The 23,859-nt window shown below is 33.1% G+C and overlaps 1 protein-coding gene across 1 annotated transcript in view; it reads right to left on the bottom strand.

Annotated features, from left to right (window-relative positions):
* Positions 1-221: 221 nt before the first annotated feature.
* The window catches only part of LOC128990334 (bone morphogenetic protein 3-like), a 42,554-nt gene continuing 18,916 nt past the window's right edge, over positions 222-23,859 (bottom strand). The window contains exons 3-6 of the mRNA XM_054412672.1: positions 13,326-13,466; positions 6,191-6,214; positions 4,834-5,036; positions 222-662 (exon numbers count right to left, since the gene is read on the bottom strand). Coding sequence (XP_054268647.1) covers positions 4,845-5,036; positions 6,191-6,214; positions 13,326-13,466 — 357 coding nt within the window. The 3' untranslated portion in view covers positions 222-662; positions 4,834-4,844. The remainder of the gene's footprint in view (positions 663-4,833; positions 5,037-6,190; positions 6,215-13,325; positions 13,467-23,859) is intronic.

Genomic DNA, 23,859 nt, shown 5'->3' with positions numbered 1-23,859 from the left:
ATACATTCCATCTATATTAACAGGTCACCAGTTTTTTTTTTTTTTTTTACAATAAAAGACATAGTAGAATGAGTCTTGCTTGTGCGATGTTAGAGTTGAAGTTTTCTTTTATTCTTTTAGTTTTAAAACCGTCATAGTTAATCGCCATCAACGTCCTCATAACAAAGATATTATGGCGCAAAGTAAGTTATTGTTTCAGCTTAACATGATTATAAAGTTGGTGTACCTATCTTAAATAAACAACGTTTTCAGTGGGACTGAGCACTATCGTTGGCTCAATCTCAATCGAACAAGTTTCTTTTTTATTCTAAAACTGGTTATAGCTTAAACTTAGAAATAAAATGTCTTGTTCACGTTAGTCCATCTATAGTCAATGGTTATTCTATATCAGAAGGAAATATTGGGCACAAACAGATATATACTAAATCTTATGGCTATAAATACTTTTTGAAGTCAAGACAATTACAATAAATATGATTTCTAATCTACATTGTAAAAAACAGCACATCATACGGATATCTACGGACAATCCTTATACATACGTTCTTATAAATATTCTTAATGGTACATGTAAAGTATGACACATAACAGTCCATCGTTGTGAGTCCTGAACTCTGAAGGAACATCTTCACCAAACATGATGCCGAGGCCATTTCTGGGGTCTGGAAAAGATAAACAACTGAATCAACTTGGTATTTAAATCCATTGTAGTCCCTGCTGTAGCCTTCTTAAGTATATACGGACTTCGAACTTTCTGGCCCTCTTTTGTAAATGTATTCCTTATAATAGTTATTTGTGTAACTAGGGGGCGAAGTGGGACTTTCCTGCGCACGAGAGAAATGTTTTACGCACGATCCGTAAGCGAGTGTGGAAATTTTCTTATATTTGTTTCCTACAGTTACTATAAATCATATAAATAATTAGTCCTTCAAACACTGTATAACACGTTTTTAGGTTTACTAAATCCAAACATTCAACGAAATGGGAAACGCTGCACCAGCTGATCGTAGTCTTAATATCTTTAAGTGTTGCCAACTTATTTTCAAGCGCACACGAATTACGTGCATAATAAAAGCACGCCATTTTGTGTTGTTAGGTTGAAAAACTAGTGTGTGCCAAAGTAAGGCTTTCTGTACTATAATCTGTGCAAGGAAGCCTACTTTGTTGGGTGACTGTAGGAAAAGATATTTTTTATATAATTTCATAAATCGGCTGTTTTTTTTATCTATGTTTGGCTTACAGCTGCAGTTACACACTGCTAATGACGAGATGGCGTGCATCCAGTCAGGTTTCAGTGGAGAGTGTGTGCATGTAACTGAATTTTAGGAAAACAAAATAAGTTGATGTTATTTGCTATATTACAAACTTTTCTATTTTTTAATGAAATAAATGTTATTACTATTCATTTATTTAAAGGTTTACTATAAGAAAGGACTATCAAAGCCTAAGTTAACCTGAATAAGAATAGTATTTAATTCCAGTACATTTTAGTATTTGGTTTTGATTTAATGTACAGTACTGATTTCTCTTTTAGTTTTCTTGGTTGATAATAGAACAGTACCGGGGCCCGGGGGGACCGAGATGGCTCGGTATAGTTAGTTTTGATTGTAAAATCAAGGAAACTCACGTTTAATTTATAACTTGATTTTTGCTTTTATTGTTTAAGTTTCAGTGGAATATTAATGTTAATACATTAATATTCCACTGAAACTTAAACAATAAAAGCAAAAATCAAGTTATAAATTAAACGTGAGTTTCCTTGATTTTACAATCAAAACTAACTAAGTTAAATTAATGTGTTGTGGACTACCAGGTTAAGATTTCCATCAATTATGATCAATTATGATCATATGATGATCATATAATTGAATTATGATCAATTATGATGGAAATCTTAACCTGCCAGTCCACAACACATTAATTTATTTTACAGTCGAAGGTATAATTCACTCGTTTATAATAGCCTTAAACAGTTTGTTTGAATTAAAACAGCTTATTGAAAATGTTTGTTTAAACTCTTATAAATATTTATTACACTGTTAAACTAAAGTTTGCTAACAATTGCCTCAGTACTTCGGAGATTAAGTTTTGGTTGGCTAGCCAAGTAAAATAATCAGTATTTGATCGGAACTATTTCCCCCTATATCGAGTAATCAGTGTAATCTTTGCTTAATAGTAACAACTGATGTTGTGTATTGTAATTTGCTAGTATTGTGGATGGTTTGTTATCAACACATGTTACAAGTCTTTTGTTTAGTTTTTCCTTGTTATTTTGGTTAACCAACATAGTTACTAGACTAGGCAACCCATAAGGCCAATGTTAATGTTTTTCATCACTCTGTATTCGAAAATAGCCCATTTCCATACAGCTGAGATCTTCGAAAATCGTCAATATCCATATACCAAAAACAATTAGTGATCAGCTGACTTTTCCTGACATAAACATTACTTTCGCTACACAAACATTACTTTGCCTGACACCAACAAAGTTACAACTGAAGACAAATGAATAGATTAGGAAATATCAGATATTTTTTAAGTTTGATTAAGTAGTTTTTTCATCGTGATAAAAAGTATCATTCAATACTCGTCACGAAAGTCACATTTCGGGGCGAGATAGTGTTTTAAATGCGAGTCTCTAGTAGTGAAATATACTATAAATGAGCAGTGTAGCGAAACACGAATTTGCCTAGGGTAGTGGCTGTCGTCTATCCCGTTTTATGCCAGAAATAAATTATTTACAACATTTGAATGAATTCGTCGAAGCCGTTTTCGAGATCGTTGTGCAAGCAAACATACATACAAGCAAACATTGCTCATATAAGAGTAAAGGGTATGAGGGCCCTCAACCATCATTGCACCAGTGGAAAAATATTTTCAAACCCTGAATATTTTTATTATCGCTACCGGGTAGCCTCGTCTCACATTTCCTTTGGGTGATAACCTCACGCCTTCCTTCGCCATCCGTGTGACATTAATAGTTGCTCAAATACAGAACTATTGTATTATCATCCACGACCAAGAGGCAGTAGGTACTTATACCGAGTTGCTGAATTGGCAGTTAGATGCTAAGGTAGATATTCCATTTATATGGATTAGCAGTTGTGATTTTCAATTCAAACAGAACCAAGTTGGACGAGTCTCTCTTAAATTGTAATACGTATGTTTTCTTCTTATCTTCTCACCCTTTGAAATCAGTGTGACATAAAAGATGCTATTGTTTACAGTAATAGTATATTTCATCAAAAGTGACTCTTTTTGACCCGAGGAGGTCAAGTTTTACGATCGAGGCGGAAAATGAGCGAGGGTTAAAAAGTCGCTTTTTGCCCGTGTGGTGAACTATATTTTTCGTCATATTGCATAATTAATTAACAAACAAATCTAGAAAACGAAATAATTTTTATGTAAAGATAACATCTCAAACCGACTTCCAGTTTGTTTCAATTTTGCTAATGCAAATAAGCAGCTGTTTAGTATGTGATTCAATCATTTCGTCTATTACGATTGTGTTACAGTACATTATACCATCAATATGTCGAGCAATCGACAACAAAAGACCTTACCCAATAAATCATTCGATAAATAATTTTAACGATTGCTACGATCTAAATTTACAACAGCTGATTACGAAACTGCGAAACAAAGATAAATTGACTTTTCGTCATATTGCAGCAAACACAGCCGTTTTTAATGCATGCGTTGCGGGTCTAAAGTAGCATTTTTACTCTCTAATGAGTAAAAATAAGCTGTTGTAAATAGTGTTGTAAATTTCGATTGTGGCAATCGTATCGATCGAAATTATTTATCCGTTGGTTTATATTTATCCGGTAAGGTTTTAGCCTATTGTTGTCGATTGCTCAACATATCGATGGTATGAAAACACAATCGTATTAGACGAAATAATTGAATAACTTACTAAACAGCTGCTTATTTGCATTAGCAGAATCGAAAACAAAATGCAAGTCGTTTGGTCGTTCGTGATTATATTGTTTTAACAGTTTTTTATTTGGTGTTCAAGGTGTTTTTATATAATTAGTCAACTATGAAAAAGGTTTACAGTTTTGTTTGATTATTTCGCTGTAATATACCAAGTAAGGATTAAAAGGAGGGTAAACAAAGAGTGAAAGAACAGTCGAATTCGGCGGAAGGTAGAAGGACGAAGGACGGTCTCGTTTATAAAAACACATTAGGGTTACAAGGACGTGGGTTGAGAGCTTTGCCGACTTATCTCCTGTTTAGAGAGAACTGGAGATAAAGTGTTTCCCGCGCTAAAACAGCTGACTGCTACCACCAGGTCCAACTTGGCAAAATACCTCATTAAACAGTCCCTACCTAGGCTACCGAAAATATTTGGAGGAGTTGACAGTAACCCTGTTGAGGAAAACTTTATTTGTGATTTTATAAGACAGTGAATCTACTATAATATTGTAAATGCAACCTTTTCACTTCCTTTCACACCATAACCTCGTACTTATATCTCCCATTAAATGTAAACCAATGATAGTTATTTGACAAATCTTACTATCTTTAGCATACCAGATGACAGATACCTGATAACAATAGATTTATAATAACACTAGATTTGTTATTGTAATGGGTTTAATGGACTATATAGTTATTTTATGATTTACTGAAATTCAAACAACATCTTTTAGCACCTCTATCTACGAACAATAGGTATTAGAAATAAATTTGTTTATCCATTACGATTAAACTTCTTCGTAAGAATAATTCCTACCATAGGCAAAGATGGGTGTTGATTTCAATCTATCACCATTAAATTACAAAAGGGTTGACCAGTTGACCACTTGGTCCCCATTACCCAGCATTTACCAAAGTCGTGTTCAACGGCAGGCACAGGACTCGACGACCATGCTGGGGTAGTTCTTGAGGACGACGTTGAGTGTGTGGTCGAAGTACAGCAGGGTGACGGGGGACAGACGATGGGGTACACATGCAGGGGCGGGTACCCGGGGGTCGGCACCCAGGGCGTGCACTAGACTCTGGAGAGTGGCGTGGTTGGACGGCTTCAGAGCCTGTAGAAGACAGAGATCAGTAAAGCATTGACTTTGGATACACTAGGTAAACAACCATGAGACTTGTATGTTTGGTAACCTTTGAATGTACTGATATTGACTATAAATTAAGTTTCTCTTGCTTTAGGTTTTAAATTTACTGTTTAAATTCAGAAGAATATTATAATTTTCAGCAATGCTTGAATGTGTCGATGTAAACTCGGCCTACCTGTTTTTTTCTAATTTATGGGATTGTCTTCGGCTACGTTCTTCTAATCAGTTATGTCATTGCACAAATGATAGATTACAAATATCTTGACGAAGTTGGACAAAGAATATTGTTAACTTTGGTAAAATAAGAAGAAATGAATAGTAGTCAACAATACCCTGTCTATTACCGATAAGACGCATTGAATAGTATATTTCATCTCTAGGGCCTGAAGTGACTCTTTTTGATCCGAGGTCAAGTTTTACGATCGATGCGAAGCCGAGGTCGGAAAATGAGCGAGGGTTAAAAAGTCACCTTTGGCCCGTGTGGTGAACTATATTTTTCGTCACATACCATCATTATTTAAAAAAACAAAGCTAGAAAACAAAATATTTGTATTTAAAGATAACCTCTCAAAACGACTTCCAGCTTATTTTATATTCTGCTAATGCAAATAAGCAGCTGTTTAGTAAGTGATTTAATAATTTCGTCTATAACGATTGTATTAGTACATTAGACCAATGATATGTCGAAAAATCGACATCAATAGGGTAAAACAAAACCTTACTTCATATGCTACATTTCGAGCTTAAAAGACCGAAGGTATGATGAGCTGTAAGTAATTTTTTAGTTAACTTAAGCATAGTGACGACCAAGTTGTTGTGAAAAGCTGGTGTACCAGAGAAACGCTTAACAAAGAAATCTTTATTTATTTAATTCTGTTGTTTTACTCAAACTTACTAAAGGTTTGTCTTGGGAGTAAGAGATTTCATTCATATTTTTTGTATAGTACGAAGCACTTATATATATACACAGCCAATCATAATTATTGACCTATAAAGTTCGAAAGGTCATTCCCAAGAATCAGCATAATTTAAACTTATTGTAGTAGGCCTATGCATTATCAGACATTTAAATCCAAAATATATACTTTAATTGTTAGTAAAATAGTGTATATACAACATACTTCCTTTGATGTGGCGTCATTCTCCTGAAAGTAAGCATAAAACAATACAGAGTTTACATTAGACAACGGTTTGTGCAGTTGAGGAAATCCCTTACCGAATGCCATAAAAATACAGTATATTAATAGTGTTGTCTAGTATCAATGATTGGTAACAGGCTAATGATCCATGCAACTAATTTTACTATCGTATTTTCATGTATACACTACATTATTTCCCTAGTACGTTATTGAAATACGTTACCCGATCTTCTCAAGCAAGAAGGTTTGATGATGACTTCAAAGAGGTTAGACGATTATGAGGTTAAGTTAGTATAATGAATAGGGTAATGAGTATAAAGGACCTGAATTGTCTGCAACTAAATAAAAAAATTATATACTACTTACGAAGTACAGGTAAGGTATAATATAGGGTAAAAAATATACACATATGGCAATGTTTTCTGATAATTTACATTGAAATTGGACAAATTTACTAGCATAAATTAAAATGATATTGTTATTATTGTACTCAGGTGAGAAAGCTAATTATGTAGCCTACATTTTATAATGTGTTAAACCTAGTATGTATATAATAATTATAAGAATTTTTCTTGAGAATTGCGATCCAAATCCTTGTTTCATTGTATTTTTTCATTATGTATACTCTTGTATAAAAAACAGACATGTATACTGTATACGTTTTATTTTTCATACAAGAACGTTGATTTCTTTCTGTGAGTACCTAAATAGATGAATGTTCAATCACTTCACTTCAAACAGTTAAGTAAGTTGTATACGTCTTTTAACATGAATAGGTAAACTTTAAGGTGAGTATAGAATGAATCGGATGCTCTTTGTATCATGACTGACTTGAGATATCCTTTTTAGCCAGGATCATTTGATGACAGCTCAAACGAATAATAGTGGGTCCATATTTGTATATACAGGGTGTCCCGGAACTCTCTACCAATATTTTAGGGCATTGCTCCTGGGTAAGAAACATACCTAAATATCATATTTAAATTGTCCGGAAGTCCTTAGTTACACACACAGCCGCCATTTTGTTTTTTTAGTTATTAATTTTTTTCTAAAGAATGGTTAAACATATGAAATTGAAACTTTGCACAAACATTTATGACAACTAGACAAAGCTACAAAAAAATATGACGATTTTTCAAATTCATAAAACAAAATGGCGGCCATTTAAAATTTTTATAAAATCAACGGTTTTTGAGCTATTTAAGAAACAAAATTCCATTTTGTTTTATGAAATTAAAAAGTCGTCATAATTTTTGTGTAGCTTTGTCTAGTTGTCATAAATGTTTGTGCAAAGTTTCCATTTTGTATGTTTAGCCATTCTTTAAAAAAAAATTAATAACTGAAAAAACAAAATGGTGGCTGTGTGAGTAACTAAGGACTTCCGGGCAATTGAAATATGATATTTAGGTATGTTTCTTACCCAGGAGCAATGCCCTAAAATATTGGTAGAGAGTTCCGGGACACCCTGTATATTTCTTTTTTCCAAGTTTTCATTTCAGCTGATCTGTCTGTTATAAGCCATCAAGTTCACTTCATCAATCTTGTCAACTTGTACGAAGGTGCCGCTCAGCCTCTGACAGAGGATTGAATGAGGGAGGATACGAATGTGCGAGGAATGCGTAGCTGATAAAGACAAGAGGTGAAGCTTTAATTGCTAAAGGCGGTGACAGAAAAACAATGGGCCAGCAGGTAGAGTGACACGCCAGACCACCCCTACAGCAGGGAAGGACGACCAGTGTGACGTGGGGAGGATGTGGAGTGGTGACACGTCAGAACAATCGTCTTATACACCCTTCAGAAATATATTTTGAGACTTTCATTTCGTTGGGTATTAAAATAAGGCCACAATAGTAGTAGGTGTTACTTAGTAACGTTACTTACTGTACTTACTAAGTACCGTTACTTAGTAAATGTTCATAGTTCAGGTCGCCAGAATAATTTCTACCATTGAGTATACATGTAACGTGTATACTCAATGGTTCTACGTAATATACTCTTGTCGCGCCATGGCCTTGCGTCAGTGGCACATGAACAATAAAACATACTCCCTTAGTAGATTTCTCATCCTAATGGAACAGCTGAAGACAATTTTATTGTTAGTTCTGTAAGGTTTATGTAGAGGTCGTGTTTTGTTTACAATTTGTTTCCCGTTAATACAGTCATTTAAAACCTCGTTTAACCAAATAATACGATATAATCATAAACAATAAATTGTCCCCTAGTTATTTAACAAAACAGTAAAGCACAAATCAAGGAATTAACCCTAAAATAATAGAAACAAAATTTCGTTGACACTAGCGCCCAGTGTGGCGTACATGAACTAGACATGAAAAACGAGCTTCAAAATTTACAATGGGATGAGAAGTCTACTTGTGTTGGTTAGTCTATGGTAGTAGGTAGTAGTTAATAAATGCAAGCTTTCATACTGCACGGTTCCCTTCAATCGACAGAAGCCCACCAGCCAGTGCAAATAGATCAGCTGTTGCAATGTTTATCGGGCTCTGGCCTGTCAATTGGACACTGTTTATGTTTGACGGTGTAAATATATTTATCTCGCAGTAAGGTCCTAAACCATAGTAAAATCGTAGGCTACTGAGTATGTTTTATCTATGCTACTGTTTTCAACCGGAAGGTGGAAACTGTATTGTGAAAGGAGTGTTAAGTCCTTGGTTCGGATTAAACCTCTAAAGTCCATAGAGCAGCTGACAATTTTAAGGTAGGTTTACACGTACTTTGTAGGTTCATGTCTTCTTTTACTTGTGGATTATTTTACTAACTTAAACATTATTAAATTAAACAAATCGAGGTATTTGTAAACGGGGTTTTCTCTCTGATATCACCAAAATGAATAGACACAATGTCGAACTCTTAAAAAAGAGGCATCATCACATATTCACAACCAAACGTTCCATACATAAAAACACACACAACCAACACCAAGCTTCTGTTTTATCAGGGATTGACTGACTTCTCGTGATTTTCCAGTCCAGTGAACTGAAACCCTACTGGACTGAGGCTGTTTTAAGACTTTGTCCTCTTCAACCAGGGAAAGGATTCTTCTTAATGCTGCTGCAGCACAGACGTGTGCATGAGAAGCCAGGATAAAGGTATCCAAAGCCAATGCCACTATTCCTCATCTGTATTTGAACAATTCAATTCCACCATTGAATACGATACTTCTTTATGAAAAGGCGTAGATAAGGCAACTTTTGACACAGACTTTGTAATTTCTCATACTATTCTAAAGTCTAAAGCATCTTTTGACGCGTTTCATCCTGGACGTTTGAATACACTGGTTACGTTATTATGCTTTACTTTTTCAATATGATGCGAGAGGGTAAGTAAGATTTAAAAAAATGAAGTGTGATATTTAAAATGTTAAAGTATGTAAATGAAAGCAAAACCAATTGACTGTAACAGTAAACCATAAGACGTCCTAGACACAAGCAAGAAATATTCCTTTAAAAAATTTTTCATCAGATCCATTAGTATGATAAATATAGAGAAGTGTTCAACTTAGGTATTTTAAAAAGATCACCTTTTTAAGAAATAACACTCAATGAACCGAAACCATTAAAATTAGCTCAAAACATAAAAATTCTTCGCCAAACGTTTGTCACAATTTGTCACTCAACAGACATATTAAATATGTCTATATTTTATGTCCGTTGACAGTTACAACATTTTCTTCGAACCTCGGTCATTTTAGTCGTAATTTACTATCATGAAATTTATGATTCGTCTCCACCATAACGAGACCATAACGTTATAAACGACCAATTAAAAACCTTTAACCTCAAAGCTGGTAGCAAACCAACATATGTTTCAATGGTTCCGATAGTCTTAACAAAAGAGTAATGGATGGTGGAGCAAAAGAAAAGAGGATAAAAGGCCTCTTGTTTCAGACGGTGAGTGTTATCTGTAGGTTGTGGGGTAAAGTGGTAACGGACAGATGGAGGTAGCGCATTAGCCCAACTGTTTGTTGGTACTTGAGGTAAGTGTTGGAACTCTGAGCACTTTCACACGCACGCTTACGTCCCCTCCCCTCACACACACATACGTCGATCATGTTTGGAAATAGTATTTGAAGACAAGTAACTTATTAGAAATAAGTATTTTTGTCTATCGTGTCATTCCGACAGCAATTACATTTAGATAGGTTCTATTCGATGCTGAGAAAAGTCCGTAACTTTTTGAGGGTTCGAAAATTGATACAACTGATCTTGATTGTAGGGATTTTAATAAATGACATTGGTTGAAACAGCTTACCATAGTTAGTAGAAAACCTATATTTTTCACTAAAACAACACTACTCTAAAGTAGATATCCCTCGAAAGCTGTACATCGTTTTCGGATAGAAATTAACTTATTCAACTAAGGACGTAGATTGCTGTATTTCCCCCATTTAATTTAACCTCAGAGGGCAACCATTGCATCTTTTGTACCCTCACCAACTAACAAAGTAAGAAAAACGAGAAAGAAAAGTCAACTCCAATAGTACGACACGACACACTCAGAGAGGTACATTAACGTTGTTCTCTCTAAGTAAAACGTAGTTTCCAGCATGCCAACCCAATAAGTATAATAATTTATGTTGTTCTTTATAACTTTTCACCGTTGTTAACCTTATGGGGAATATGAATTATCCATTCTTTAAATGAGGTATACTGAGAGTGTGTTAAAACGATTACCAATAAATACTCTAACTTACAGATTTTTGACATTTAGGTACGTAAAGCCCTAATTATTGTAACAAACGATTCTGGAGCAATTGCAACAACACATAAATATACCCTCGCCGCAGCAAACCTGCAGACTAAGCGAATTTCCATCTACCTGAGTAGTTGTTATCGATAGCTTAGTATGAAGTAAACCAAATATCAAAATTTCATAAAAATATGTCCATAGACAAGCAAGCTACAACAGTTTATTTATTCTCCATAAGAATAACATGGTATTTTAAATTTAATCTTTTTTGGGAATTTTTCCGTAACCGTTAGGCATACAACAATGCTTCAATATACTAAATTATTTGTTGTTTGAGCTCTACAAAATGGTTTGAAAAGAAATTGCGAAATTTTATGTTTTTAGGGTGAAAAATTATAATCCCCCATTTTTACCCCATAAAACCCCTGTTCCCATAGTCCGATCATGCTGGTTCGTGAACTCGTTCGAATAAATGTAGGTTTACACGTTTATACCAAATTTCATCAAAATCGGATCATTTTTGCTTGAGTTATCGTTCTAACGGACACATATATAAATAGAAAAACTAAATCGGTCCCGGGTCCAGGTCTTACCATGAGACCTACGGTAATAGCTTATTCCCTATATAGGAAATTCGCTAAAAGAGATTGCTACAGCTGGTCCATGGAAACTCAACTTAAGTTTTTAAAGTCTATGGTACCATAAAGTCTATAACCATGGTCTCACTAGTAAAATTAAAACTTTCAAACACAATTACTAGATATCGACAATAATCATTAAAAATGTAAGCTGTCAACTGTGACCAAACAAAAGATCTGTGATTTTTACAACATTGTAACAGTTTATGGTCGGGCACATCAAACGTCGCTTCAGGTAGCGGTTGATAAGATAACCGAAAGAGACTATATACATTGTGTGTTATCAATAGACAAATATCGATTTAAGATTTCATCATCAAAGTGGGTTCCTATGTCTTTTCTTTAGCCGTAGTAAACTTTGTGTGGATGGACTCATTCTGCTAATGACAGCCGATGTGAATTAAAAGATTCTTTAGTTCTCATTTTGGTTTTGATTGGCTAAAAATCTGGGATATTCGATCGAAATAAGTAATTAATACGGTCAGTGGTCCATTCTGCTAAATTTGACTGTCATAATCTGGCTATACAATTAACGTAGAATTGTACCAATACCATTCTTATATCAACTTCTTTATAGTGAGTCAAAAGTCTAAGATTATACATGCTTTAGTTTTGCCATTGACAATGGAAATTATTTATATTTTATCTGACTTAATAGCAGCTATACCCGTGCCTTGCAACGGGGTCAGTATGCAAGGGACAATATTGGTTCTTTGAAAATGCCTTAAAATTGTTTAACACCTACCATTTAAATTAGAAACGAAAATATTGAACTGTATTACCTAACTTGATAGTAGTACGTTTTTGTTAACTTAGACTGAACACTTATTTATGCTACCTAGGATCATTGACTATGCAAGTGCATACTTAAAATCTTATTAGGAAATCTAAAGCATTTTGTGTGTGACATTTTAAGTTTGAATGCCCTCTCTAATGAATGATGACTTCAGTTTTACTCTAGGTTATAATAAAAGAGAACTAGCAATAGTTTTAAAAGATATTCGGTTAAACACATCTTTAAGTTGATTGAAATAGAAGTAATAAATAGTAAAAAAACACATCCTTTACCGGTATAATATGGTTTAAATTGTCTTCATTTTATCTACAAATCTGGGAACATGTGCAATTCACGGTAACATTAGCCATTGACTACAGAGGGTGGCCAAATTATTAGACTAGACGTATGTACTGTAGTTTAATGCATTTTTGACTTAACTTTGAATTTGGTTAGAAAACATGTATAAACTAAAATAAAACTGCCTAATTTGGTATGGACTACAGTATAAAATCAATTTATATTATGCTTGAATGTTTTTTTATTGTTTTTGTATTGATTCTGATGTCATTGGCAGCATTGAATCAGCTGTTGTTTCTTTTACTGTAAAAGAAACAACAGCTGATTCAATGCTGCCAATACCATCAGAATCAATACAAAAACAATACAAAAACATTCAAGCATAATATAAATTTATTTTATACTGTAGTCCATACCAAATTAGGCAGTTTTATTTTAGTTTATACATGTTTTCTAACAACAAAAAATGCATTAAATTACAGTACATACGTCTAGTCTAATAATTTGGCCACCCTCTGTAGTCCAATTTTTAACATACTTATATGTGCACATGTTAGTACACTTAACGCATGATCCAAAATACAAATTTAACCTTGGATCGATTGATTCTCAACACTGCGGGCTGTATCAGCCCAATTATACTCAGCCAAACAACTGTACTCAGCAATGTCAAGCTGACTAGGGATGTAAGTTTTACCTCAGTCAGCGGGAAGCGACAGGACCCCGTGCAATAATTGGCCTCAAACTTGCGCGGAGAGATGATCCACTCGCCCCAGCCAATCTCTGCGAAGTTCACCGTCATTTTACGGACCTGACACCCTAGAGGCTCGTCCGTCCCCTGGAACACAGCGAATAAGTGGTGTAATACTCAGCATTTGGAGGATAGTTAATTTATTTTTATTTAAACATTTAATGTTGGTGCTGAAAATGTGTAAATGTTCCTGTTCAAATTTAAAATCGATATTCAAAATTAATCCACCTTCGTTTAAATTAATGGAATCAATGAGTAAAAGTTGATTAAAATTATAGTAGCCCAGTACTGTAGACGCACGGGCAATGTTCTGTCCATCTTTGGGTCCTACAGACATCAATGTAAAACCTATGTCAGCTACAACATTTTATTTGGTTATTTTTAGTAGGCTAGATTGTTTTTCATCGACATTAAAACAACAGTTTTATTATATTTGTTTCTCGGTTTTATTAATGTGTTATATCATGTAGATTTCCGTAAATGAGTGTAATTGTATTATGTAGTAATTTAAAGTGGACAACAATTTTTTATCAAACTAGCAACCTGCGTCACTTCATGACTTCAAAATCCGTGATATATTTTATATATAGTTGATAAGATTGAAAATGATTATTTCTCAGCATGTCCCTATTATTTGCATTGCGAGCCTATTATTTTCATTGCGTGCGCGATCTCTTAGAATTACAACTACTTTTGAAACATTCAATGAAAACACAAAGTCTAACATAAGTCATTTTCTTCTGTACATTTTAAACAAATAACGTTACATTATTTTACTTGAATTTCCTAAAAAAACCGATAAACATACTATAAAACACAAAATCCTATCACACCACAAAATCTAACGTAAGTCATTTTCTTATTTACATTTTATACAAATAACATTACAACATTTTACTTTAATTAACTGAAACATCACCAACTACCACCCAACTACAGATAACCCCATTTTCGCATGGATGTAAACAACTTTACCTACGACCGTTTTTTAAAGTAGCCATTTCAGTCCAGTTCTTAGAATTGAAAAGTTTCACTTTACAGCTGTTTACTTTCATATCCGCATAGTTTCATTTCATATCCGCATAGTTTTCTCATATCCACACAGGTAACGGACCAATGAGGTTCAAGTATTGAGAGAAAATAATTAAAATTGTAATGCTTCGAACGTCAACTAATCAGCTGATCAGCTGATCAGTTGACCAATTTAATTGTTGATCCGACTTGTTCATGTCGATACTCGCGTATTCTTAATTAAGTTGGTGGAAGTCCAAAAATAAATGAAATATTTGCCGAATTGTACCTGATACAATATTATTTATGGTAAGAATGCTGCTAGCAATGTAATATTTAACGAAGTTTAACAAACACGTAATTACAGGAAATCAGCTGATTATACAACAAGTCGTTGCATCACTTTCAGTGGCAATGACAATACACGAAAACATAACCTCTCTAAAAAGTTATCAGTGGTTATTGTTAGTAATTAAATCCAGATTGATAGTAATTAAAAAACGGTCGTAGGTAAAATAGTGTACGCAACTCGCGTTAATAGTCTTTACGACACTCGTAGAAGTTTTTAAGGCACTCGCCAAGGCTCGTGCCTTAAATTTTCTACTCGTGTCGTAAAGACTCACTAAACGCAATCGTTGTGTAAACTACTATTGTATCATGGCCATCTATTTGATGTAAACAAAAGTAAACTTGAAAAAGTTCAGATGATTGACAACAGAATTCAGTTATGAAATTTTAAAAGCCTTTAGGACGAAGGGCTTTCACGGCATATCATCTAAACCCACAAAAGGCACATCTATGGGATAAGAGCTTTAAATTGGCACCCCAATATACCTATAAAAATAAATATTTAGGGGTCGATTTGCTGCACACAAAAATCCAACAAATTCTTTTATTAATATAAATTTACATTAAGTATTTTTTTATGTCTGTATTTATTTTACGGGTATGATTTAAACTAAAATACTATATTTTTTGAAAACTTGCAGCATTTGAAAACTTTTATATTCGATAAATACACTGTACAAACCATAAATGTTTACAATACAATGAATATATGTTATGCCGGTGTAAAATATATTACAATGGTGATCGATTTCAACCTATACACCGGTCATCATCATGCCCAAAAGGGTTTTTACTATTTATTGTTTTTTTATTAACGAGCCAAACAATAATTTCAGAATGTTTAGGGGAAATCCCTTAAAATTAATCAACCATATTTATGATTACTTTTAAAGTTTATGTTAACCAATGTATTAAATTATCTATAATATTAAAACGAAACAGTGTTTTTTTATTTCACGATTCTGAATCAACAACTTGACGGATTTTCATGATTTTTGTGTTGAAAGAAAGATAATTTTGAAAACTAGGGAATGTCGAAGCCATAATTTTAGTTTAGGGTCCCAGTTTTTTAGATATTAAGTTTTAATTTTTAAAAAGTCTAGCAGCCGACGCTAAGATTCTAAACTAGTTTTTGTCATAAAATAATGTGCTTAACATAACAGCTGTAAACATTTAGCTTTTGTGTCACAAATTCAGCATTTGGATAAAAATGTAAAGACATACTTAGGGTTGACTTATTTATACTATGTGTAATGCTAATCATTGGTACGTTCAATTCTTCTGTAAGAGTATGACGGATTAATTAAATATACATAGTAAAATACTAGGATGTTCAAATTATTTTTTAAAGCAATCTTTGTAATCTTCGATTTGTTTTAGATCAATATAATTTGTTTTAACTAACAGCTGGTTAAATATAAACTATGGAACTATTAGGTTATTTTATTTACTCTTATTTTGTCAATGATTATAGGAAATAAGATCAGTAGAGATAATTAGACCACAGTTTAAAATAGTTTAGACCAAAATTAATTAAACCACAGTACAAATCGAGGCTCTGTACACGAGTCTTATTAAAAATGATAGATGCAAATGATTTTACTGCTCCACTTTTCAAGGAAAGATTAGAAAAATAACAATGTTTACATGTTTTAATTCTTCATGGTAGCTTTTTGTTTACAATTAATGTTTGTCTGCTTTAACTTTCATTGGATTAGGCCCGGAAATATTGATGTCATAAAAAGAAGATCAAGAATAATCAGGAATCACGATTTTAAATTACAACCACAACATCAGCCGGGTTTTATACAAAGATAAACAGATGGATGACATAGATTGAACACAACGTCAACATGACCTAGGATACTGCAATTAGATAAACCATCCTTTTATGAAATCGTGTTCAGTTGTGGTTACGTTTGGGGGTGCCTATATCAGCGCCCCCAAACGTGAAAATATCACTTTTATTTCAACTATAAATATATTGTAGTTTAAATTAACTAATATGGGAAATCATACGATGTACATTTATTCAATGAGGGTGGGTAATTATCAAGAATAGAACTGATATACGGTATGGATAATAAACATTGACAATTACGTCATTAGCTTTACTAGCGTGTTTACTTTTTATATTCCTGCTACATGTGACAAGTTCTTTTTTTCAAGTGAATGTTATTTGAACCAAACAGCTGTTTCAAAACAAACTGTTATTGTTTTTGCTTTTTTTTTTGTTTACACTTATTTATTTTACAATTGATGCAGTGACATTGATATAAAGGATAGGTGTGACGATTACTTTTGAAGTTAGGACACCAAAGTTAAATTATGTGTACTGTGAATTGTAATGGATATTATCGTTTTATTTTAGGTCGTTTCATTCAGACCTACTGGAAATTGTGTATAGTAGTTGTATTGTGGTGATAATAATTATGGAAGAGACAGGTACCTATGCAATTTTTTTTGTCGAGACGCAATCTATCCCTTTTTTGGGTAAAAGATGAAGAAGGAGTAAGTAAGTAAGTAAGTAAGTAAGTATGGAAGGTGGTATCGTTGACTAGGTCTATCCACTTCTCAATTGACTATTACTCTCTCTACTGTATGCCTACTTATAATCAGTGTGCGTCTGTGCGAATCGGCTGCAAATCTCACTTCAACGCTTTTCACATCGTAAAAATTGCAGAATTGCTGTTTTATTGTAAAATTATCGGATTTAAAATGCATATCGTATAGGCCTATGATGGAATAAAAAAATATTTGGTCACACAACATTTGTTTACATGATGATTTTTCACATTAAAACTGCAAGAAACTTTGTCTTTATGTGTAAACTAGCTGATCTGAATTGTACACGGTTTTAACTGACTACTGAATTCCCGTACGTAGGACGGGCTAACACCTCGTACACACTTAAAAAATATTTTAGTATAGATCTTGTATGGTTTAATGTGCTTGCTATACCACTAAGATCTGATAAAACAGAATTTCATTGCATTTGATTTCAAAAACTAAAATGTGGTTACAAAAAAGTGTAGAAATCTTTTCTCCATTTGCTGTCCTATTATTCAAAAATGCATAAATAACAACATAGGCTAATTTCAATATTATATACAACATAGCAAATGTGTAGATGTTGTTTTAAAAATACTATGGAGTTTTAATCTCAGAAGTGTTTATAACATTCGCTGATTTGACGAAACTTATTTAAAATGTATAATCTTAAGTTTTCAATATTTGATTATCGAGTATACTTATGCACAATCGTATGAATTAGAGCTCACGGTAATAAAAACTAACAGATTTTACAGACGAAATAGTTTTTTACAAAATAAAAACAAAAATTAGTCAGCCAAATAAACCCCTGAAACGTGCCAATAGTCAATAACACAAAGACCAATAAAATGCAGTCGGCAGTTAGCATAAACAAGCCGTCTTTTGGCAAGGGCAGAAACCAATGATGGAGGGGATTTGATAGAACGCCGAGAACTTTTCCTTTTTAAATTTCAGAAAATATTACAGTTCATACATTTTAATTGTTTTGCAGCTGAACACAGTCCAGCCTGTTTATAATGGTTTTAATAGGCTGACAAAGTGCAGTTAAAAGTTAATTTATTGGGTGAGAAATTATACCTAAATTGTTATTTATTATTCCTTTCCAGGTTTGATTTGGTCTTAATGGTTAGGTTTTGTTATGTCTTAAAGAACCAGGCTACTTATTTAATACAACACTTTTAATAACATCCATCGAAATACGCAATGTAGTTTGTGCACATGTACAAATTGGTAAAATAAAATATCTAATAGTTCTTAACCATCTAAACTTTATTTTATGTATTTGGATAGACTAAGCAACACAAGGGGCAACTAATCAACTAAAAAAGTATGTTTTATCTATGGTATTGAGTAAATTCTCAATTGAGCTCAGATTGGACGTATTAGTTAGGTAACGTAGGATACGCTCGGTTTGAACAGCTGTATACAATTCTAGGTTTCTGAGCCAACGGAATATTTTTCAAAATATGTGAATTTTTACTAAAACCCCTTTTTGAAAAAGTTTATTGCTATTTGTCTGCTTGTACAGCCTATGAAGGTAAATTACATTGCGATGCCTGATATTTTAGTTGACGTGTTCATTAGCTTAACTCTATCCCAGCTGGTCACTTTACAGGGTCAATCTTCTATGTGATAAGGTTGATCGTTAAGTCTATCATCGAGCTTTTAAAAGCTCCCACTTACCAAGCCACAAACTCTTGTTAGGATCGCCGACAACATCGTTGATGGGTATTTATATTTTATACAAACATAGATTATTGAACTTTCTAAAGAGAATTTTGAAATATTTCTTCGCCACACAACTGTTAAATCACCTGTTTTCGTTTTATTTTCATTAACTGCAATAATTTATCAATACATTGTTTAATACGCAGATAGAATGTTTATTATGCAAAAATTGTGATTACTGTGTTTTTTTTTTCAAAATAAAAAATACCCCCGCCGCAGCAAACCTGCAGACTAAGCGAATTTCCATTTGCTTGATTAGATTTACACAAAAATGTCTCCTTTAAAATATCACATTTATTCCCTATTTAAAAAACATTAATTTAAAGAGTACTTAGGTTTGCTGCAAGAGGGAGGGTAAAAATGTTTTTTTTTGTAAAATTTTAATAGTTTAGAATGAAATGAATGCATTTTCCAAATTTGATCAAAATATGTTCATAAACAAACAAAGTACAACAGGTTACTTATTCTCCATAAGAATAACATGGGAATTTTAAATTTACAGTTTTTTGGAATTTTCTCCGTAACCATGAGGCGCATAATAACGCTTCAATATTCTAAATTATTTTTTTTTTAAGCTCTACAAAATGGTTTAGAAAGAAAATGTTAAATTTTAAGTTTTTAGAGTTAAAAATGGGAAAACCCAATTTTTACCCCATAAAACCCCCCATAAACACCTGTTCCCATAGTCCGATCATGCTGGTTCGCGAACTCGTTCAAATAAACGTAGGTTTACACGTTTTTACCAAATTTCATCAAAATCGGATGAGTTTTATTCGAGTTATCGCGCTAACGGACACATATATAAATGTATACATACAGATATATATATATATATATATATATATCTGTGTGTGTGTGTGTGTGTGTGAATTTGAACGGATGGTGTTTTTGGCCTGAAAAAGTAAATCGGTCCCGGATCCAGGTCTTACCATTAGTACTACGGTAATAGCTTATTCCCTACATGGGAAATTCGCTAAAATGGACCTATTTGTTATTTTTTTTTCAACAACTGTTTTAATTTGCAACTACCTAAGAAATGCTATTAGTTTTGAAATGTCCATAATTGTAAAAGAAATATTCCAATGTATTTGTGTGTTTTTATATCAAAAAATAATTATTCTTTGTAGTGTAGCAAAAACTACGTTGAAAACACGAGTTAAAGTGGGTCATTAAAAATTCTCGACCATATTAAAAGTGCTTGATAAATCACTCACTTCAAACATGGCCTCAAAATGTAATGACTAACTTTCTACTCTTGATATGAAATATACTATTTAGTTACTACCATTCACCACTTTGCTAGATCATAAGCTTTACAATGACAAGTCAATCGTCAAAATCTGTTCAGTAGTACGGCTGAAATAGTAGTTTACACAACGATTGCGTAAAGACTATTAACGCGAGTTGCGTACACTACTTTACCTACGACCGTTTTTTAATTACTAAAAATCTGGTTTTTTATTACTAACAATCACTACTCATAACTTCCTAGAGAGGTTATGTTTTCGTTTATTGTCATTGTCACTGAAAGTGACGCAACGACTTATTGTATAATCAGCTGATTTCATGTAATTACGTGTTTGTAAAACTTTGTTAAATAATACGTTACTTTTTCAGGCAATAGGTTCTGCTAGCAGCATTCTTACCATAAATACTGTATCAGGTACAATTAGGGAAATATTGCATATATTTTTGGACAACTGGATAATATAGTGAAACAGTTAATTTACAGTTAGATCTCAGCATCGAATATGTGGTCCACAACGAGTTGGGTGAAAAAGTGGTTAAAAGGTTTTCAAAATAAACCAGAAGAACATTTTCATTTATCAATTTAACCTTATTTTGTTTCGTCCATTTAATTAATTGCTTGTATGTAATTTCATACATTTGTTTCGATTTTGGTGGCAAAAGATTAGCACAAACAGTTTGTGCTCTCATTTCTATCTCGTCAACATCACTTTCACTAACCGATATTTTAAAATCAACCTTCATTTAACTTCCACCAACTTAGGTTAAGAATACGCGAGTATCAACAGGAACAAGCCGGATCAACAATGAAAATTGTCAACTGATCAGCTGATTTTAGTTGACGTTCGAAGTATTGTACTTCTTTTCTCTCAATCCTTGAACCTCATTGGTCCGTAACCCTTGTTGATATGAGAAAAACTATGCTGATATGAAATGAAACTATACTGATATGAAAGTAAAAAGCTGTTAAGTGAAACTTTTCAATTCTAAGAACTAAACTGAAATGGATACTTTAAAAAAACGGTCGTAGGTAAAAGGGATGTTACAGAAAAATTTTTTGCTGCATTAAGTTAATATATAGAAGATAGAAGATTAAAGATAGGTTGAAGATAGATCGGAGTATATCTCATTTATGCCTGTTTCATCGTGGTTTTCACATATGTAATGGCTCACTTTCTACTTTCTTATGAAAAAGGCCTTTACTATTATCATTGGAACCAACTAATAATAAAATGGTCATTTGGGTGTTATCAATGTGTCAAGGATTTGTTGTAAACACTGATATAAATCAACATAAATGGTTATGATGAATGAATCATAATGTTTTTTCCCAACTTTATAGTATACATCAAACCTTTTTGACTTCTAGAAACCAACAAAAGTGAATAATACGTCATTGATTTTAACTGTCGTGATATTTTTATCTTGTTTGAGGTAGGTTAACTTAAATTTTTATTTCCTTATTGATGTGGCTGAAGTTGAGTTTTATTGCGATTCAAAGCGAGGCGTCCGTCATCTTGTTTAAAAAATGTAAACCGATTTAAATTCTCTTTCAAAAAACCGTGTCTGAAACAAAGATCACAATATTTACAAACAGACACTCTCTATCTGCACTAAGTAAATATTTCAGACCCATAGTGCTGATTTATTCATTTATACTGCGTTTCTTAATTTTCGTACTGACTATCTTACAATCATCCTTCTATTAAATCAAGCTAAACTATTTCTTACTTAATTTTGTATTTACACTCTAGATAGCCAAGTATTCATCGTAATTTTTGGTTCTGGTTTTGGGTTTGGTTTTTGGTAAATTTTGCGCATATTTTCCGCTAAGAACCGCTTCAAGCTAACGGCAAGTTTTAAATTATCAAAAATTTAGACACTTTTCTCAGGATGGAACCGATAACATTCCTGCTACTAGCACTATTATTAACTCATTTCAAACTAACTCACTTTATTACACTAATTGTTTATTAACTTCAAAAGACTAACTGTCTCTTTTAGTGTGCGTACGATGCTGCTAAACACAAGTAACACAGCTATTAGGAATCTTAGGATAATTTAGGGACAGGAAAATATTTTCATCTTAACATAAGACATTGAATGTTCCTCTGTGAAACTCCTAAACAACATGTGTTCACAAACTACTCTTCACAACGAAATGTCCACGTGTTTATTGAAAACATCCACTGAAGGCTGGGCGCTGGGCGTCCGGTAAAACAGTGGAAGTGGTGTTGATGTTTACCAGTTGTTATAATTAGCAGTTTATGTTAAAACAACGCCTGGCCTGGTGCGTGTTGGAGGGAATAGGTACACGGGAGTGACAAAACACGTCGCTTGGAGGGACAAAAATTAATAGAATTGTAATTTATATATTTTTCCAATGTTTGAAATTTAAAAGAGCTTTTAATATTATAGGAGCTTCCTTTTGTCAGGATATGATTTGTATATTTTCTTTGTGTTGCTAGGCTATTTTATCGTCTCAAACTTTGAGGGAAGTCTCGTTAAAAGACGGGTGGGTTTTCCCCTAGTTTTATCCATATTATTTTAGGACTATACTTGCGTTTGTTGACCTAGCGTCATGAAGGGTACGAGAGGGTAGAATTCAAACTCAAATACCCATACAACATGAGGGGTTCAGATTCCCCTCAAAAGCGATTAGTTTTCTATATATTAGAACATTACGACAGTTTCAACAAAGAAAATAAAAACTTCTTTCAGTTTTTGAATAATGTATTAATATGTCGTATTTGCTGCTGGGGGAATAATATAGGCTATAATGTGTCATGTATTATTAGTTAATTATTGTTCATTAATTAATTTATTAAATAACCTTTAGCTTTTAGTGAGGATAGCTCTACAATAAAAAAAAATAAGTAAAACGTTAGAATTACGAACTTGTAAGCAACGCTGTATCCATAAAATATACACAGCCTGATGCATTTTGGGGATGAGTTTTTTTCCAAAGTCATTGATTTAATTCCGAAATATTGTACTTTTTTAATGAAGTAGGCCCTACAGTAAAACATTCTGCCACCCCCATAAAATATTATTGTGAAATAATACGCAGTATCACCATGCCAGGAGCTAGTTTGTTTAAAAGTATGTTATCTACTGTATATTAAAATAATCTCGTAGCTATCAGTGAAGCAATATCTACAATTCAGAGAAAGTTCTTTTTGTCATTTATTATTGTTTTTAAATAGGTACACACACTTAGTGTGGACTTGACTACTTATTTTATAGCTAAACGCCATTAGAAATCAACATGATTGAAACCAGAGCATTGAGCACAGAAGTCCTGTGTCCTGTGGTCTAACAATATATCAGCTGTGTCATAGGGTTAACAGGTTAGGAAATCATAATTTGTCCTGACGTCACTGGGATGAAACACGAAACTTAATCCATATTCCAGCATCTTGGGACTTGGAGCACTTCCAAACTTGTCAAAAGTTAACCAGAAAAGGTTTTAAAATATATAGGCCTAATCTTGAAAAAATTCAACGTAATGAAAGTAGTTATTTTAGCGCTAAACAATGTGTTTTATACAAGACAATACAACATTTTTTTAAACATTGTAGTTTCTTATACG

This window comes from Macrosteles quadrilineatus, unplaced genomic scaffold (assembly GCF_028750875.1).
Source record: "Macrosteles quadrilineatus isolate MER2022 unplaced genomic scaffold, UCM_ALF_1.0 Scaffold_3__2_contigs__length_128488019, whole genome shotgun sequence".
Lineage (NCBI taxonomy): Eukaryota > Metazoa > Arthropoda > Insecta > Hemiptera > Cicadellidae > Macrosteles > Macrosteles quadrilineatus.
This window is presented reverse-complemented; position numbering and strand designations above follow the sequence as displayed.